Source organism: Convolutriloba macropyga, chromosome 2 (genome assembly GCF_964194025.1).
Source record: "Convolutriloba macropyga chromosome 2, txConMacr16.3, whole genome shotgun sequence".
Lineage (NCBI taxonomy): Eukaryota > Metazoa > Xenacoelomorpha > Acoela > Convolutidae > Convolutriloba > Convolutriloba macropyga.
Window position 1 is genome coordinate 35,023,242 of NC_134469.1, and position 21,169 is coordinate 35,044,410.

The 21,169-nt window shown below is 36.6% G+C and overlaps 1 protein-coding gene across 2 annotated transcripts in view; it reads left to right on the forward strand.

The window, feature by feature from the left end:
- LOC142358624 (DNA-directed RNA polymerases I and III subunit RPAC2-like) overlaps nucleotides 1-21,169 on the forward strand; it is a 72,708-nt gene that overhangs the window by 46,516 nt on the left and 5,023 nt on the right. For both annotated transcript variants that reach the window (XM_075410078.1, XM_075410077.1), the window contains exon 2: nucleotides 3,575-3,790. In XM_075410078.1, coding sequence (XP_075266193.1) covers nucleotides 3,603-3,790 — 188 coding nt within the window. In that variant the 5' untranslated portion in view covers nucleotides 3,575-3,602. The remainder of the gene's footprint in view (nucleotides 1-3,574; nucleotides 3,791-21,169) is intronic.

The following is a 21,169-nucleotide window of genomic DNA, read 5'->3' on the forward strand; positions in this document are numbered from 1 at the left end:
GTGACTTGCTCAAAGTTGCTGAGCAGAATATAAAAATTTTGTTACGAATGTCATTGGGTCCATCTGACTTGTTGAGTTGTAGTTCACTTGATATGTTTGTTATATCAGTTTTCTGTTATAAGCAGAGAGTTAAGTTTATCCTCAATACTGCTGGTTTGTAATGATTTTGTTACTCTACACGTTTTGGAGGAATGAGTTAAAAAGTTCTGCTTTGTGTTGTTCGGTTCTAGTGCTCGGGTTTGTATAGTTTACAATGGGTGGTATAGAAGGACTCTTTCCTATTGCAATCAGATAGTTCTGTATATTACTGAACCGTCGCCCTGCAAAAACTTCGGATTCAAAATACAACTGATCTTTCTGCATTTCAGTTGGTATTTATTTATCGAGTTTCTTTCTCAATGTGCCACAAAAACTCATGGCCTACTCATCCACCTATTGCCCTCCGTGATTTTTGTTTTGCGCAACCGAGTTCGCAACCATGCAGTTAATTCTGAACAAAGACTGCAGGGAAATCTTTCCAAACTTTCCGAAATGCAAGACAAGCCGCAAAGAGCATATAATGAGATGACTGTAGCGGTTCTAGATAATATCATTTTGCCGGGATTCGACAGGGACTTGCTCTCTTTTTGTCCAAAGCATCCAATAAGGGACAAGTTTAAAGAGTTGTATTTCTTGGCGGATATAAAAATTTTGATACGAAATCTGCGTGAGAACAATGTACCAGGTGAAAAACTTTTCGAAATTGAAGCGGCAGCAAAATGGTACTCAAAAAACATCAGAGAAACACCCGTAGAAAGTGTATAAACATCTGCGTGACAACGCCCTGAGTGCTGTTCCTTTTGATAAGGGTGTAGGTTTTTGTGTTATGAAAAAGAGCACGTACGCAGAACAATTGGAAAAAGTGTTAGATTGTGAACAGTTCAGAAAACTTGAAAAGAGTTGTGATATTATCGTAATGAAAAATCAAAAAGAACTAAACAAAAAACTTTTGGATATGAGGAAAAAGGGAAGATGCCGGTTAAGGTTTACGAAGCTTTAAGGTCCACTGGAGCGCAACCGGCAAGGTTGTATGGATTAGCTCAAGTACACAAAAAAGAAACCCCTCTGAGACCTGTTGTCTGTATCCCGGGAACTTGCTACCATAAACTTAACAAGTTTCTAACACCTTTTTTCCAAAAGATTAAAGGAGCAAACATAGAAAACAACACGAAAGAATCTGGAGCAAATAAAACTTGAAAAAGACGAACAAATCCTATGATTAGATGTAAAAAGTTTATACACCAACGTTCCCGTAAAGGAAGTCATTAACATTGCCCTGCGATCGCTTTATGTTAGGGACGATAAACCAGACATACCTAGGACAACAGTGAAACGTCTGCTTGAATTAGCCGTCACCAACGTCCATTTCAAACGCAATGAAAGTTGGTACTGTCAGAAAAACGGGTTGGCAATGGGTGCGTCCTTGGCGTGATTTTGGCGAACCTTTGGATGAAATCGTGGGAGCCACAACTGAAATTACAGACACCTAAATATAACACCAACACACAATCTAGCACTGGTCGCAATTGCGAACACCGTCTGATAGCACGTTCCAGGGGTGTTGAGTGTGAAATTTGCAATAGATGGTTCCACGAAAAATTTTAGCAAATCAGTAACACAGAATATGATAGCATGGAAAACCAGTTCTGAATGTGCTCATTCTGTTGTGAAAATGATCAGACTGACATTAACCATTCGTCTGAAACTAAGTTTTTCTAAGATATGTCGACAATATTGTGAGAATAGTTAGAGGTGACACAAAAGAGCTGTTAGAGGCCGTTAATGACCTCAATCCAAATCTCCAATTTACATTACAAACAAGAGATGATAAAAACAGCTTGCCATTTCTAGACTTGTCAATTACCGTACAACCGGAAGTGAACATTTTTTGCACATGGTATCATAAACCATCAGATACTGGAACAATTATGAACTATCATAGCTGTGCACCCCTACAATATAAGAAAAGCCTAATCAAGGGAACAATACACCGCCTGTTCCGAGCCACCAGCAATTGGAAGCGTTCCATGAAGCATTGACAAAAAATGAAGAAATTTGGGAACGTAATCAATATCCTAGGCATTGGGTAGGGAATATCGTCAAGGATACAATCAACAAGCTGCGAATGAAGGAACAAAGAAAAAAACATAGATATAACTCGGGTGTAGCCGTAAAACAACAAGAAAATACTGAGAAACAACAATTTGTGTTACAGTACAGAGGCAACATCTCTAATGAATTTGTAAAGAAATTGAACAAAATTCATCCTGTACAGAAGATTTTCAACACTCGGAAACTTAAGAGCTGTTTATCTCTCCTCGAGTCTTGCTTTGATCACAAATCCCACATGGTTTATGACTTCACTTGTAATGGGTGCAAACCCAATTATGTAGGGCAGACATGCCGACATATTACCACAATGGTTGCAGAGCATGTCATGGCGGACTCACCTATGGGAGTACATGCAATCGATTGCAACGGTGATAAAACAGCTTTCCAGTGGAAGATATTAGACCAATTCAGCAACCAATCTAAGTTAATGACACTAGGGGCGCTCTATATAAGAACATTGAAACCAGCCATCAACACGCGCGACGAATACCGAACACGAGAATTGCCACTGAAAGCTTAGTTTGGATATGAAAATCCAACTTGAAAGACACGTTAAGAAACGAAACTTTCAACTTTACAATTGAACAAAACCAAAGTAAGTTTAAAGCACTATATGTAGGTTTTTCATAAAAAACATGTCGATATGCATCTGCTAGATCAAATCGAAAATGTATTTTTACTCAGATGTAAATATTTTGTAGATATGAAAAAATTCGTTTTAAATTTCCTTGAATCGAACTCAGAGTTCGAAAACGTTCGTAAGAAAGTTTTAAATTGACAATCCTTTTTTTAAATCTTAAAAACTTATGACTCGAAGCTAAACAAATTAAGCCAGTTCTGAACCCACGCAATGAGTACCGTTGCCAGGTGTTGACATTGAAATACGAGTCAACAGTTGTCATGTTGCTCATTTGGAAAATTACATTTTAGCGAATCAAAACACTGAAATGTTCCCAAATATTACCTGAACGGCAGAATGTCACCATGAACTTCAAAAATCTTAATGCAACGATCTTGAATAAAAAATTAGAAACGAATTGAAAACGAAAATTCAAATTTTTGTTTAACCGATAAACAATATTCCGGGAACCTGTTATTGTACTCTTTTATTATTTGAATTGAAATCATTTTAATTGTAAATACAATAACTTTCATTTGCATTTTATCTGATGATGCTAGTTATAGCGATAACGTTCGTACGTTTAGTTATATAATTTACTTAGCTTTTTAACAACTAATTTTATTTTAACGTGCTACTGATGATTTAACTTGGAGTCAATGATCACTCCTAGATATTTAACTTGCTGTTTTTGTGTAACAGTCTTTATTCATTTATTTGAAAAAAATCCTTGCTGTCTTCATACTTAAAATCCATTATTCCAGTTTTTCTGTCGCTTCAGATTTTGTAAGTATCTATAATTTCAGATAAGTTTCAAAATTAGCCTTCACTAATGTCAGGCGGAGGTGAGCTATTACAAGAAGAGTCGCTGCCCAAGATACAGGAGACGCCATGCAGGGATGAATCTACCGGAACAGTGAGTGAAGAAAATGTCACTTTCACGATAAACGAAGAGGACCACACTTTGGGAAATGTGCTTCGCTTCGTCCTCGCCAAGTATCCTGAAACGGATTTTGTTGGGTCGGTCATTTTTGTACTTGTAATAACAGCTTTTTTAAATTGATTATTCCAGCTAATTTCCTGCAAAGACATGGAGTCATAGACTTCTAAAAGTCTCCGTCGATATCTGTCATTTGTCGGTATCTAATCCGTAAGCTTGAATCGGTTTGCCCGGATAATTCTTGCTCGTTTTATATATGCTGTCAATGCAACTCCCGTAGAACTTTCAAAATTGTGTCAATAACTTTTTTTGTACAAAAGAATAATGTGAGGTTTTTAAGTACTTCAATGTTGGATATCTCTTGAGAATTAAGTCTTTCTCTCTCTAATCAGTAATCTACGAATGGAGCAAGGTGTGTTTTTTTCAACATAAATGACATGTAATAATTCATAGAGTTTAGGTTACTTCATCTTCTCTCATATTGAAGCAGACTGCCAATTCGGGGTTTTGACCGTTGTTTAACTGAGCTTGGTTACAAAATTAAGCTGGGATTGTTGGAATTTTCAGTGTCACGAACAGAATTTATCAATCCTTCCTCTTTCAATTACTATAACTAACGAAAATAAACTCTTAAGCGCCAAGCTGTTTTAAAATTTTTGTCGCATATTTTTGCCTACCATCTAAAGGGAGGCTGTTAGTTTGATTCATCTACTTTCGTCATTATTTGTTTGTTTAATAGCCGCACAGCGATAGCTGGGGCTATTATTGGCCTTCTCTTGGTTTTTTTTACAATTCAAAGAATTTGAATTGTATTGGGGCGCTGTCTTTTTTTAAGATCTGTTCACACATTTTCATGATTTTTGAAGTCAAATTGGAGTAGTGATTTTGGTTGCGCCGAAACAGGTTATTTGAGAGCAGCTAATAAAGGCAGCAAAAACCTATACAGATTTTTAAGCAAAATATAACATAGCCTTTAATGAAAAGACGAATTTTTTTGGTCTGTCTTTTACTGTTTTTTTGAGTAGTGATTTTGGTTGCGCCGAAACAGGAAATGGGGCGAAAAAGCGAGTGGTTTTGCGGCGTGATATTGTTTCGCTCTAATTTTAAAGTAGAGTGAGAAAATGGTGTTTGAACAAAAATTCGCTTTCTCGCTAGTGGTTTTTTGTTCACATGCGGCAATTTCACTTTGATTTTTACTGTTTTTTCGATTTTTTTGATCGGATTTTTTTTCTAAATGGTTTTCCCAATCCATTCATACTTCATTCTAGGCCTGGTTTTTTTAAGAATCAGATTGAAATTTCTCGCTATTGGTTTTTGTTCTCGCTAGTGGCTTTTTGACATTGATTTTTTTTTTATTTCTGTTTTTTTTTAGAAATGGTTTTCCCTATTCACCCAGTCCGTTCTAGGTCTAATTTTTTGTTTAGTCAATGAAAATTCTTTGAATTGTACGTCAGTAGTATATAGAGGGACCGAGCTGCCCGGGGGGGTGACGACCCACATGTATTAAGATTGGTTATAGCAATTGTAACTTATTTAGGTCATCTTTGAATTAGTGAGACAATGTATAAAGATAGGTAATAGATTTTACAAGTATTAACATTAGAGTTATTGGAACAACGTATAAAGATAGGTTATAGATTTTGCGTGTATTAAGATTTGATTTTTGACAGTAATGTATAAAGATAGGTAATAGATTTTACATGTATTAACATTAGAGTTATTGGAACAACGTATAAAGATATGTAATAGATTTTACATGTATTAAGATTGGATTTTTGACAATAATGTATAAAGATAGGTAATCGATTTTACATGTATCAGGATTAATTACATATTACCAATTTGCTAATGAATCATCGATACTTGTAATATTGACATTTGTTATCTAACTGTAGGCGAACATAAATAGAGATTATTTCTTAACTATTTCATAGCGTTGAGTAAATTATCTGATTGATATTCTACATTGTTATATTATACCAATGTACGAAGATAGCTAATAGGTTACAAGTAACTGGAGTAGTACTTGGCACACGTAATATGACTGATAAAGACAACCAGTCTTCTAGTCGCTGATGAGTCATCGAATCTTGTTATAACATGTTAAGGTTTTCAACTGTGGTTATTATTGTGTATCATATCTGGTTATGGTGGGATAGGAAAATGGTATAAAAACGCCCTAATATAGATATTAATAGGCATTAAGATTTTTGGTTTAACTAGTTCAAGAACTTCAATTTCCTCGTACTTACAATTAATGACGTCAATATAAATTTTGGGTCCCTAGCAGCACATGAAAAGAGGAAAATATCATATCGATAGGATGATTCCTTTTGCTAAAAGAAAATCAAATTAGGCAATCTGAACTCTGGGGCAACGAGAAGTAAAATGAATCAGAGCAGACTTCTAAAGGTTCGGCAAGATCATAGTTTATAATTGATTTCCTTAAAAAGAAATTTCGTGCATCTAGCCAGAAAATAATGCTAAAAAGGAAACGGGAAAGATGCTTGTCCAATCAGATTGCTAGAGCAAAATGTTAAGAATTCCGAGAATGTTCCAGGTTACGGTTACTGTTTATCAGCGGGAAAGTGTTGAATAACAAAGAAGCTTATTCATTATCTAGGGTTTACACCGAGGTCTCCCAAGAAATTGAGGAATCTGCTTAGAAAGAACTATGCTAGCTCAACTCCGAAAAGAAGACTAAAATTATGCTGAAAATTTGCTGTTATTTCTATCTGTTAGTTTCAACGAAAACAACGACTGGGACTAATTATACAATACACTTACTAGGTTGACAAATTAATATCACAATCTTATCAAGTGTTCAAAAGAGATCGATTTAGATAGATTAAAAGTTCTGGAATTAAATAGTTTGTCAGTTTAGATCAGTAAAGGTTTTGTGTGAATTCCATCTCTATCCACAATTCGTTTCGGGTAGAAATATGAAAGTCCCCTTTTAATCTGTTCATAGGTGAAAACCTGATGATTTACGGTTTTGAACCCTCTGTTAGTTGAGGATACATTTACTGCATCATCCAGGATTCTTCTGTACTGCTGTAACGGTCCATTACTGTTTTCTTCCAGAACATTCTTGTTGAGTCCTTTGCTGCTGAACTTAGTTTTGTTCGTTAATGAATTATAACAGCAATATGTCTTGCTGCATAAACATAGCTTTTCGGTACACCGAAACTCCTCCTTGAATAAACCAGGTTCACGCTTGTCATGCTTCACATGTTCATGACAGCAAGTTCTTGGAAAAAAATTGCACGTACTGTCAGCGCGAAAAGTTTCTGTATAGTCATCTCTTCTTATCTCGTTCAAAATGCTTCTCATTTCGTGTCGAATGCAGTCATATAGATTTTCATGAGCCAGCGCCAGATACAAGGAATCGGTGTCCATTTCAAGCTCTTCAAATTTCTGAACATCACAGAACTTGTCAAAAAAGTTATAGTAAAGCTCCAACATTCTCAATTTTGCGTACTGCAAGATGAAAAATCCCACAATTATCGGCTCACGATGTTCAACAGTACTCTTCACTAGCTCAACCTCATATATACCTCTCCCGACATTGTTCAATCTCCTGAAATGACGGTTATTGATAGCTTTGTGAGTATTTTCATCGCTGAGATGAAGTGTTTGCGTATGTCGGCTTCGATCCATGATCTGATAACCATAAGAGCTATTTCCAAGTAATTTCATAGTTTCAGCAACAACGCTAGAGTCCGGATTTTCATCACCTTCTCGTCTTGCATCAACGACAGATTGTACGAAACCGTTGAAACATTTTTGCGGGGTATACTCAACGAATCTGTGGATTTTGGTACAGCGTAGACCCAGCTTCAAATAAAACTTTAATAATGGCGTTATGACTATTCCATTGTTTAAATTGTAACTCGAAATCAACATTCGCTGTCGTTTTAACAATAACGCGTTTTTTCAGCATATTCCAGCATGAATTTACCAATATTCTCTCTTCCAACATCACAGTTTTTGAAAAGTGGAGGAAAGTTTGCAAATCGTTCACGAAGCTCCTCGGGAACTTCAAAATCGCATTGAACATATCCGAATAATTTATCTTCGTGTATCCGCGTCAACAGCGTCTCAATGCTCAAAGGTAACTTGTAGGGAAAATTTTTTCGAACTTGATCTTTCAAAATAGAGCTCTTCTGAACCTGATTACACCATTCACATTCTCTCATCTCAACAATTTTATATCCTTTCTTTTCCAGATGAAGTCTTCGTAAGATATCAGACTCACGCTTCCGGATACCATTTTCAAATTCGTCTTTATCAAGAATTGGTTGAGTTTCTCTACAGGGACAGAAGTGGTAGTAGCATCCGAGAGCTTCAAAAATTGTTTGACAATGACCACAAAAGCCATCCACACTAAAGGAATCAATTTTCTGTTTTCCAGTTGTATAGATACTTTCAATAGTACATTCGGGTCTGTTTGCTTGATAGAAAGACATTACCATGTTCTTAAACTTCCTGATTTTGTTTTGACGAGCTTTGAACTTTTGAAGATTGGTATCAAACTCCCATCTAGTGTAGAGTCCAGTTGGCATCGCTTGACACATGGAGAAAGGATATAATTGGCTAGCATCTATTCCAACTATTGTTTTACAGACATTGTTTGACCTCCGGATGAATGTTTCGTCTACAACAGCTTTCCTCGTAAACACAATTGATGGACCACCAGTCATTTCACTTCGTATTTTCTCATGCAAGTCCTTGTCAGCTTCGATGAAAGGGTAAAACTTTCTATCCATCGATTTATGAAGAGATATTTGCTAAATTGGGTAGCGTGCACCCGAGCTTTAACATGTCAACTTTCTGACCATGATAAAACTCCATCATTTTCACCATTGCCTTCAACGTTGGTACAACATCTTTGTTATTATACCAACGAAGGAAATCTCGAAAAGTTTTCATTTTCTCCATCTTCCACAAATCTTCTAGGAGAGCATAGTTTTCTATTCCAGTTCTAGGCTTTTCTTTCAGTCCCATTTCCCGGAGAACTACCGACTGCTCTTTTCCAGATTGAATCAACTTTTCGAACTGAGTGAAATGTTTTTCCAGTGGATTCAAGTTTTTCAGTTTGCTGAAGAAGGAATCGTAAGGTGGAAGATGGCTACAGTCAAGTTTCGATGGCCAATCAAACCATTCATATGGGAAATAACCTTTTGTTTCTTTCGATTGATATGCTTTCAGAAAGGAGTCCAGAGTTGTTGCTTCACCGAGAAAATTTACAATATCCAGAAATTGAATATCCCCAAATTTGAAGGAGATGAACTGATTTGTCTTCTTGATTACCGTAGGTGTAATAGCTTTGTCGTTAAGGAGATGAGGAATGAGATAGCTTTTGATCAAATTCAGATCATACTTTCCACTGTTGAATCCAAAAACTGGTAGAGTGTGAACATAATTATTGAAATGACACTGGAGATCAAGGAGCTGCTTTTGTTGGTATCGTAAAAAATTTTTAGAAGCATTACTATCTTCTGCTTTGATACTATTTTCCAACTGACTTTCGGAAATAATCTCCAGTCTAGAAGAAATATCACTCAACCTGGTTTCGATCTCAGCTTCCACCTCCAAGAACTTGGGTCTCAAGTCCGATTTGTTTTTTGCTGATAAGGTTTCAAGTTGCGCTACAAACGATATGAGACGATTGGGATCCTTTTCGCATAAGAAAATTGGTTCTTTTAACAGATTTGAAGAAATTGATACCGATACAGGTACATGAGTACCAATCCACGATGTTGTAGCTGTGTTACTGATATCCACTGAATGACAACATATTGCTTCGAAGTCGAAAACGGCTAAATTATTGAAGAGGGTATAATCTTCTGGATACGCGATTGAGAAGTTGTCAAGCTTCTCAAATAGTGTTTCCCGCAAAGAATAAACACCTCGCGGATAGACATTTTTCGCTCGTTCTTTACAAGTTTTCAAGTGACGCATGAAATGACCTGAATGGTTGAAAAAGACATCACAGCTGGGAAAACGAAACTTCTTGAAGAATTTGTTGATATCATTAACATAACATATATGGTTGTTGTATCGAAGCAGTTTAATGTTTTCGTCATATCGTTCAACGCTGCGTCGAACAAGTTCACCAATAATTTCACCGTCTTCAATGTCAAAATCATAGATGAAAATGTTTTGTTTGATTAGTTCTTCAATTATTGGAATTTGATCAAAGGAAACTCCTGTGAAACTTTCAGGGTCGCAACCACTTGCAGTAACAAAACTGTGAAAAATTTTTGTTGCATTTGGTTCAACATCTGATCCAAATAAATGAATAGCAATTGCACGGAATAAACACAAATTATCGTTATATGGTTCATTGTGTCCATTTGAAACGAGACAATTTACTTCAGGATTCCTTAACAATGACTCTGGAAGAGGAGAATCAGTACAACCCATAGGTATATTCGTAAGAAGCGCTACAAAAACGGTAACATTTGTAATTACTGTGAATCGCCATTTTGAGTTTTGACGTTCTTTTGTACATGTTTCAATCAAGTCAAGTTTCTCAATTTCGTTCTGCAGGTTCAATAAATCGTTTTTATTGCTTAGCCGGAAAGCTCAATGCAGGAGTAAGTTATTTTCATGCGGATAATAATATCGGTATTCGTTTGTCTCTACATTTTGCAAAATAAACCCCAATGCGAGGTTAACTTTTGCTGCACATTTCAGGTTTGCAAAAACTTGATCGAGTTTTTCATTGATCTTTTTGGTGTCCAAATTCGATAAACTGAAGTTGAAAACTTCCTGTCTGCCATGCTCAGAATGCATATCGTCAAGTAAATGCTGACACGCTGCTAGTTCTTCTTTCAATGACTCGCTATCGTTATCAACTTTCTCCATAATCTCACGAACACGGATTGTGCTTGAGGACCCAATTTTTATGCTAGCTTTTCTGCGATGAAATTGAAGTGAGTAGAAACTTGGGAACTGTTTCTGACAGACAACACACTTGTTCAGTGTATTACGAACTTTTGCTCCGTGAGCCTTCGCAATATGGTATGACAACTCTGCAGAATTTTTTGTAGCAAAATTACAATTCCTTTTCTTACAGTAAAGCGTGCCCATCATACATGTCTTCCGGTGGCGAGCAATATTGTATTTTGCAATAGCTTTTCCACATTTTTCACAGTTAACGGGTAGGTTTCGATCTTTTGCAGGCATTTCGTTATAACTGGGTAAGTTAACTATGGAATGAGCAAAGAGATGTTTATTTTTGTAAGGAATTGTCAACTGAGCCGTAAAATATGAATAAACAAATGTCTCTCAAGTTCTGCAGAAATTCAAGGTGTGTTCATGACTACATGCGAACAATGAAGTTGAAATTTCTTTGTTACTAAAAATAGTTTTTATTTCGAGTCGTCAACCAATCAAAGCAAAGTTTGCAAAACTTCGGGAAATTGCGACAGCCATTAATCGTGTACACAACTTCGACAACCCTGATTTGTTTACTTAATGTCTAGACAGAATTTGTTCACAAGCAATGAAAACAACCAAAGTTTACCACAGGTTTAAGATCGTAGAACTTCGGGAAAATGAGACAGCTTTGATTTGTTTGCGGAGCTTCGGAAAAACCAGACAGCCTTGATTTGTTTACTTAATGTCTAGACAGAATTTGTTTACAAGCAATTAAAATAACGAAAAATTTAATGAATTTTCATCTTGAACGACCTTGAAATTTTTTTTTACACGGTGTTCTCAACTAAAACCCACTAATTCATAGAGGTAAATCATCATTTGTTCACTCTGTATACTCTCTTACTATGGTTGAAGCTATGTACGAAAACAGTCCCGAATACTTCAAAAAGTTTCAAAAACGATTCAAATACACTATTTGCGACACAGAACCAAAACTACAAGATTCTGGAATAGAAAATTATGCGTACGGTTATCATTCATCTTCGACCGTTATTGATGGTTGTTCCTTTGGTTCCAGCCATTGGCATCTTATTTTTGAGGATACAAGTTTAGAAGATAAAAATGTTTTTTCTCCGTATGCTTCTGTGCCGATACCTTGTCTCGTGACCTGTTTCAAATTTCTTATTTTGCCTACTGAGAAAAACTTTGTTACTCGTGGTGCTATTGTTTCTCGCTTACATGTCGCTGTGGAGTATTTATCAAAGTTTAATCATGTTTCAACCAACAAAACTAAAAAACAACTTCCTTTGCCCAATCCTGTGAAAAAACTCTCAACCATTACTACAACTTCTAACAAAGATGCTTCTACTATCCTCGATGTAACTATAAAACGATTTTGTCAAATAATGCATGGTGAACATTCATCTTCTCTCTATCAGATTATGGATATTCTTTTGAGTGGACAAGGGAGTTTTGTACGTGAGACTTCAGACTATTTAATGAACTTCCAGTTCTGTAAAAATTCTAGTGTCTAAACTTAAGCTCTCATAGAAAAATTTAATTCAATTTTACTCCATATGTTTTACAAATGCTAGCAATTGCAATTCATTTACATCTGGTACAAAAGGAAATTTACTGCTATAAAATTAGTGCGCAATATAGATGCAAAATAAACCCACAGTTGTGAGTCTGCTGATTGCAGGGGGGATTGAATATCTCTTCTGTGCTCCATAACATCCATCATCATATGCAAATCAGTACATTGCTGTAAACGGGAGAAAATATCTTTGTAGGCAGTCAGAGGTAGTGCTAACGGATCTGCAAAGTATAGTACGGGGTATGCGTAGCGTTTGGCAAGCATCACCCAATGCGTTCCAAAAGAATCAGCTCGTGATGCGTTTACAATTATAAAACTGTTAACAGGTAAATTTAATGGATAATTGTCAGCGGCATAAACACCTCGAAATTTGTAATTGAGATGCTTGCACTTTTGAACTTGAATATAAATTTGTTCTTCGTCCATTAGTATGCGTTCATAGGCAGAATATTTTTGGATACGTTTCTTGCAGAGTCAATATACACCGTAGATGATTTTTCACCGAGGAAGAAAACTTCAACGTTGTTTGTTAAAGCTGTATCAAATTTTAGCTCAACCGATATAGACGAATTTGTTAGTTCAGGATGAATAAAATCATGTGTGGCTTCTTGCGTACTAGTCAGGTCGAAAACCATTATAAAATGGTTTGAAAATTCACTCAATGGTATTCCATGACCGTTTTCTACATAGGCTATGCGCTCATTGAATTGTAGTACAAACGCTTGTTGCCAATTGTTGACAATGGTGTACCGGCTGTAGCGAAACCGTTTCGGAACACTGTAATCTCACGCAGCCCAAATTTTCGATAGTTGAAGGGATTTACTGTGTTAGTTCCAATGAAAGCATCACCAGCACACAATGCAATTATAAGTCGTCTTATGGGTTCTTTTGTAAAAATATCTTCGTGCTTCCAACTTTGCTGCCCCGTTGTTGCCAGAAAAGTTTTTGTTATCACTTCATTGTATCGATATATTGCAGGTGTTCTCAAAAGTGTTTTCTCAATGGCTCCGACTACGTTGTCTGATACAGTCATCTTTCTAACAAAAAGATTGGCTTCGTCAATTATTACTTTGTAGTTTTTGCCAGCTGCTTCACTTATAGTGGCAAAATCATCTTGTGACCTTCGGAAAGAAATTCTCAGGGTAACTCCGCTTACTAATTGTTTTTCGCACGAGAAAAAATCAACAGCTATTTTTCCATAAAGAGTAATTTGAGCTGATTCTCTCGCAGCCTGCTTTCTTGCATCTTTTAATGCATTAGCAATTGCGCTAGGGTTTGCTTCATACTCATAACCTTGACACTTTAACCAAGTCTTCTTTGCATCTGTCCTGTGAGAGAATTCTGTTTCTATGAAACTTTTGTGAGCATAGTGTCCATTGGCAGAAGTGATTTTTATTCTATTTGCAGAAACAGTGCAGTCAGCAAATAGGGAATGAAGGACATTATTCACAAAAATGCGGCATCAGTATTAGCGGGATCACCTGCGTCATATCGTAAATCAGTTCCATCGACATTTTGTATTCGGCATTTGATTTCCAAATAAATTTTTTGCAAATCTATGAAATTGTTGCGATCACCTACCACTTCAAATTCAAGTGACGATCCCAGTTTTTTGTTCAAATGATTGATCAAAGGTAACAAGCAAAGGCGGTTTTTCAAATAAGTCTAATGAGCTGTGAGTGGCTTCGGAAGGTATTACAATATTAGTTCGCATTCCTGACTCGAGAGAAAAAATCCAGTCGACTCCTTCTTGGCTTTGGTTTTCGAGAAATGATTTTTTTAGTGGAACGTTTTTTGTACTGTCGAGGTTTAGCAAAGTGTTGTCTTCGACGTCTAATAGCTTGCCGGCCTCGTGTTATGCGTGAATGGAGAGAACCACCAATTTGTTTGCGGGCTGTTTTTACAACCGTGCTTTTCAACGCCTGCTTTGCCGACTTTCGTTTCGTTGCTACTTCTACCAACTCAGGTGCACCCTGCACTAAAAGCTCTCGACCAATTCTTTTGGCAGCGGGCCATATAAACTTTCTTGCCAATGGTAGAGCAACCCTTCCAATACCTGCAGCGAGGGCTCCAAAGCCACTACTTCTTTGACGATAAGGACCGGAGAAATGTGGCATTGACTGTGATACTTGGTCGCTGTAGTAAGGTTCCATGTCACTTGATTTTTTGAATTTTTAAGCTTACTATCACTTTTCCTGTTCCAGTAAATGGAATGAGTTTTCCGGCTTCGTTCCTCAACTCCACTTTAATGTTTTGAATATTGTTAGAAAGTATGGGCTTGTAATCCAGAATTGTAAATGACTTGTGATGGATGGGTGTAACGATGTTAATGCTAACGATGTTCTCAAACGTCTTTCAGACTCAATGATTTTAATTACAGGAGCTCTCACGTCACCTATATTCTGATAATCTATGATGTCTATGTAGACAAATATTAATTGTGAGCCACAGGTTATATCGACTGGGAAATCACTCTGGTGTCTGTTGAGAGTTGTGTCTGCTTTGTATCCAATGAATGTATCCATCATGCGAGTTGTCTTTTATACCCTTGAAGCCGAGAATACTTGGAACTTCTTCGTTTTCAAATGATAAACCCTCATTTGCTCCGAATTGCAAAACCAGTTTATGAGTAATTTTGTCAAAAGTAAAATCAAACTGTTTCAAATGAGCAATTCGCCTAAGTTCATCCATGAGTTGATCCAAACTAGTGTAAATGCCTTTGCGAATTTTTCTAAGGTGTCCACTTCGATTATTTGAGGCATCGAGTTCGGCTCCCGAGTTTACATAAACGACCAACAGGTTTGAATTGACGTTGTTAATGTTTGATGGGAAGGATATTGAAGATAAAGCTACTTGCCATTCTCCTTCCAACATAAGTGGTTGAGCTAACTGGTTACGAAAATTTGCCATTGTGTTTTCACTGAAAATTTCCATTGATGCGTTGGATATTAATTCGATTGTGAATTCCTTAGCGGCATTCATTTTATTCGTCTAACACGTTTACTTGGACTAATTCCGGTTCATAAAATTTACCGTGAATTATAACGTTGTCTGCATCTATAAGATTGTACGTTGGTGGACTCACAGTAGCAATTTTGAATATCGTAAAAACTTCGTTTGTGTAATTTTGTTTATAGCCTTTTCTGAATTTTTCGTCAAGCTATGCAATCCGAACAAGGTCTCCTTCTTTGTATTTTGGTTTGTACTTTTTTGTGTCGATTGCTAGTGATATTAAAAATGGTTCATGTTTTTTGAACACTTTATTAGGTGCTAATTGGGTAACCCGGTTAACACGACTGTTTATTGTATTTACAAACTGGGGCAAATCTTTAATATACGTCCAAGTCCATTTTTCCTCCAAATATTTGTAAATAATGTTTTTAAGCGATCGAATGTTCCTCTGCAAATGCCGACTTGGTTTCGGTTTCTGTTGTATATAAATGAATTCCTTTCTTCTCACAAAACTTTTTGAATTCTCCTTTAAATTCTGATCCCTTGTCTGTCCATACTTTCTCCGGCTGTTTCTTCTTGATCATTTTTTTGAAGGCTTCAACAGCATCTTTTGCATATAAGGCCTTCATTGGTTGAACTCGTAAGTAACGCGATAAAACATCCACAGCCACTAATAAATATTTTACGCCATTGTTGTGTTGGGCAACTTTATCCATATACGCAACATCAACCGACCAGATTTGGTTTATTCTGAATGCAACAGCTTTCAGTCGGGGGAAACTTTTCCTGAATTGTCGGTATTTCGTGTAGGGGGCTTTCGACTGAAGATAGCGAACAATTTTACCTCTGGTATAGCCACTAGCCTTCTTTAAATTAGCAATACTACCAAATGCAGCACTGCCTTTAGTGTACAACTTGTCTAACTGTTTAACTTGGTAGGAAGTAATTTTCCCAGAGGCTGGTTGGTTTGATTTCTTCTTCTGCTTCTTCAAAGCTTCCCTCGTCCTTGTCAGAAGCTTTTGCTTTTTTTCTGCGGTATTTTGAAGCAACTTCCTTGTCTGACTCATATTCCAAAAATTGCAGCTTCTCTTCAGATGATAAATTTAGAAACTTTTTGGCGTATGTGTTACAAGTCAAATGTGAACCAATATCGAGAAGTGCTAATATACTGAATTGTTCAAAAGATAGTTTACAAGTGGTTTGCTGTAGATTGTAAAGAAATGTAGCAGCAAGAACTTCCGTATTTGAACCTTTGATAAGCAATCTCTTTGATGAGTCCAAGGACACAGAATCGGATTCCTCTATTATCTCCAGTATTTTATTCGCTTTTCCAAATTTTATCCCTTTCAAGATTTTAATATCATTCAACACTCTTTGTCTGATAGCTAATGTGTTGTCTGTCATAAATGATTTTTCCATAGACTCGTTTATTGCACTTCTATCATCTACTGAAGCGTCAGTTTGTTGCTCTGTATCCTGTTGCGAGACAGAGGGAGCTGATGGTGACTTGTTTTTTTGGAGAAGCGATAACTGCTTGGCTGGGTTGTGAACATCTTTGTTGCTGAGTAATTGAGATATATAGGGTTGTTCTCTTGTATACATTTGTTTAGGTATTAACACAAACTCTTCAGTATGCATTTTGTTCCAGATACTCTATGCAGGGTATTGCTATGAGTTGGATGAGACTGATACCTGAGGGAGATTTAATGAGTTTTAATCGTTCCGTTTTCCCAACTTTTCTGTTCGAAAGTTGACGCAGAGTTTTTTCAAACATTTTCAGTTCTTTTTTGTTGACTGGTACAACTCCAGAGAGTACGTTCATCACACAATCACTCAGAAACCAAGTGAAGTCACTGTCACTAAATAATCTGAAATCAATGTTGGAGTTTTTGTTTGTACTATTTGCCCATTGCTTGAGCATAAGCAAGTGTCTCTTTTTCATTCGTAAATGGTGTAATGACTGCTTCTTGTGCAGGAATGTAAAAAATTGAAGGATCAGGTCTAATAATTTGTGATGCAAATCGTAAACCCTGACTTGTTTTTGGATCCAGATCAATGATTAAATGCCCGTTTGGCTCAGCTGTTGCTAATTTGTATGCGTCCTTGAGTAATTGGAGACAGTTCAACTGTTTTCCAAGGTATTCAATCTGTTGAATGTCACGCAGTGATTTGAAGAAAATTATATGAGTGGTGTTTAGGTCAATTGTTCTCGACCATTTGCTTTGATGAAACAAATTATGCTTCACATATATAACATGAAGTTTACGATGGCGTCCAGACGTAGCTATTTTTACAAACTCTTTGTCATTAAAAATTTCCTCGAATGAGTCGTCAAATATAAGAAGACAGTTCGAAAGATTTTTCGTTATCTCCAATCCTGAATATTTGATGAATTCAATGCGTGCTATACTACCTCGCTTTTCCCTGAACAGTGGTTGGAACTCCTTTTAAAAGTAATAAGTTTTCTCAAAGCGCGGATAAAAACTGTTCCCCTGCAGCATGTGAAACATCAGCTCAGTTTTACCGGAACCGCTGGGTCCAACAATTGTTATGAATATCCTGTCATGTGTCAGAATCACTGTGTTCATAGTTTTGGATTTGGTAAAATATAACCAACTAAGCTTGACAACAATGCAATCCAAATTGATTTTTCTTCACAACTTTCTGACAAAAGAAAGAGCATAGTGAAGCAAAGGATGATCATTAGAACTATGATACTGACTTGAACAAAAAATATTACTTCAGACCGTGGCACCGATGAGTTGGAACAGCAACGCCATGGAGGTCTCTCTTTGTTGTTTACATCAAACACTAAATTGCTGACACCCGCATCAGCCTCGTCTCTTTGATGCATTTGAAATAATTTTTTGCCTCAAAAGTTAATTGCAACAAGAACGATACAAAATATCAGATAAGTAATTTATTCATTGTTTTCAATGGGCAACTGTTTCATATAACAGAATTCAAACAAATTGAAACCTTTTATGTGACTTTTTATTTCTAGTTTATAACAAACAGTTGATGAGTCATTTTCTTTATACGATGGTTGACTGAAGACTTTCTCAACTTCGGGATGCTCCAAGACATGAACTCGCAACTCATTTGGCATCTCTTTCAGAGTTAGCTCGCGTTCCGGTAGTAATTTTTTCAACCTAAAGGGGGGAACTTTTTTGTCCGCCCATTGTTTCCAACGAGGGATTCGCTGCTCTTTTGGTGCCAGCGGTGGCTTCTCGATTGTTTTGTTTGTCGCCATAATTGAATTGATTCTGCAGTTCGCGAGCTCTCTGTTTATTTTTCACATACAATTGGAAATGATAGAAGTTATCAATCACAGGGAGGAAAGCTCTGAAGCTGTCTAGTTCTTCTGGAGATAGCGTAATTGTTGCGAAGTAACGTTTTGCTGCTGTGCTATACAGCGGGTTGTAGCGGGGTTGTTGTGCAACGCCGGGTCTGCTGTTGAAAAAATTTTCTCGCTTCTGTTGATCAACTGAATAATTGTTCTGTATTGGTACACAGGGATCTTGAACTCTGTTGAATATTACTATCGGCTGATCGTCAAGAGGAGTCAAGCAAGTAAATATCTTCAAATTGTCTGACAGATAGGTGGTCAGTCTTGCCGTCTCTTCTCTGTGCATCACTTTGTGTCCACTGTGAAAATATTCTGGCTTTACGTTCTGCACAATGATTGAATACTTGACAGTTTGCTGTAAAATTATTGGAATGTAGACTGCAAGAAGCAACTGTTTCCTCTGGAAGTATTTCTGAAATGCGGGGACAATTTAAATCTTCTAGATTGTAAACTTTTTTCTGTAACAACTTGCTGAGGACCTCACACTTTTCGGTGCCGTTTGCAAAAAAATTTTTCCGGGTAAATCGGAAACTGAAACTTAAGCAAACTGCTTTCAGGTCACTTTCAGGTGTATCGCCATCGTCCCAATCGAGGCCGTGCAGGTTGTGTGTCAACCAAATAACAGTTTGTTGATCGTGTGCCGGTAATTCTGCAAAGCTAACTGGAGGTTTGAAAAATATATAAAATAACTGGAGGTTTGAAAAATATATATAGAACTGGAGTTCTTTGATAATGCATCCAATTGACTTCAGTTTGAAACCTTCGAGATCGAGAACAACAGTATTTGCGGACTTGCTTCCAAAATTTTTTAGCATTCCAGCTCACGGAATAATTGAGAATGGAAAATTTTCACTGATAGCACAAACAGTATTCCTGTCAAATGTCCAAAAAGACAATTATTTATTGGTGAATAACGGAAAGCGTATACATATCCAGGACCTTTGTTCCTACAATCTTTTACGAGTCCAGCTGCATCGTGTAAGGCCGCTTGAAGTCGTAAAACTTTGCTATATTTCAGTAAAGGATCTAGTCGTAAATTATCAGCTCCTATTAAACCACAATAGGGTCTGAATTTAAGTGCTATTTCTCCGTCAATTTCTGGATCTAATAATGCGCAGGCTGCAACAAAATATAACTGACGATGTGATATGTGACTAAAATTTTGATTACCTATCAGTGATACAGTTTTTTCGTGAATCAACTTTATGTCTTCTATTCCAATTGTATTCATTTCTAAGTGTATACTGAACGCATGGTCTTGCAGCTAGAAAGTTTTATTTATTCAATTATGATTGGCTGTCAACTTGAACTAAATCCTCTGTTCTGATTGGTCGGTTTTGTTTCTCAAACTCTTAATTGTTTCTCACACTGAACATGTTTGAACACGATCTTTTCTTTCTCTGCTTACTCCATCCTCGAGTATATCACTTATTAGTTTAAACATCCACAAACAGGTGAGTCGAATTATCTTTGTTTTAGTCTATAATATGTACTCATTTGTGAACATAAATTTGCATGACCACAAGTGAGTACATACTTATACAAGAAATTGTTTGCTTTTTCCGCCCAAGGTTGAAGTACATGTGTGAATGTGTGTGTGTTTGTGTGTGTGTGTGTTTGTGTGTGTGTGTGTGTATTTATGTATGTATGTATGTATGTATGTATGTATAGGGTAAAAATTTTTGAATTTTTTCCGACAACTTTTCTTACTCAAAGAACATGTTTCACACAAATTTACATTGATTCAAACCGAAGAATCGCAAAAAAATTTTTCAACCCCATTTTTCAAAAATTTTTACAAGTTCTGATCCTCCTATAGGGTTAAAATTTCAATTTTTGAAAAAAAATTTTCCGACAATTTTTTTTACTCAAAAAACATGTTTCACACAATTTCACATTGATTAAAGCCGAAAAAACGCAAAAAAAATATTTTTCGACCCCATTTTTAAAAATTTTTTACAAGTTCTGATATCCCTATAAGGCAGAAATTTCAAAATTTGAAAAAAATTTTTCCGACAACTTTTTTTATTCACAAAACATGTTTCACACATTAGCGGTAAATTCTCAAATATGAAAAACTAGATCTGAATACTTTTATCATACACAAATTATGTAATCGCAATGCTAGCAATAGCAGTGCTTAATTTATATCACTGTTCTAAACAAACAAACAGACGCCACAGCAAACAATTAGTCGTAACAAAAACTGGGTCATGCTTGTAAACAAATTGAACCAAGTTACAATCAGCCGAAAGGTAAAATAGAAGAATTTTTTCGAAAAAAAAATTCGGAGCTGAGCAGAACCTCAACGGGGGGGACACTATGTCTTTAGATAGGGAATGCAGAAATTGTCCCCCTAGGGGGACGCTTAGGGGGACATTTAGTGCGAATTGCATTAAATGTCCCCCTAAGTGTCCCCCTAGGGGGGACAATTTCTGCATTCCCTATCTTAATACATAGTGTCCCCCCCCCGTTGAGGTTCTAGTCATCTTCTTCTACTACTTACGTCAAGACTTGTCCTGCTATGTTTTTTTTATTTCATCATCGCGATTTTTGTTACGGCCATATGACGTCACAACCACTTCAAATCTGCTTTTTGTTCATTCGTTCATGCAATTTCAACTGAATTGCGTGCGTGACGTCATTTTTCGCTCTTAGTGGAGCGAGTTTTTT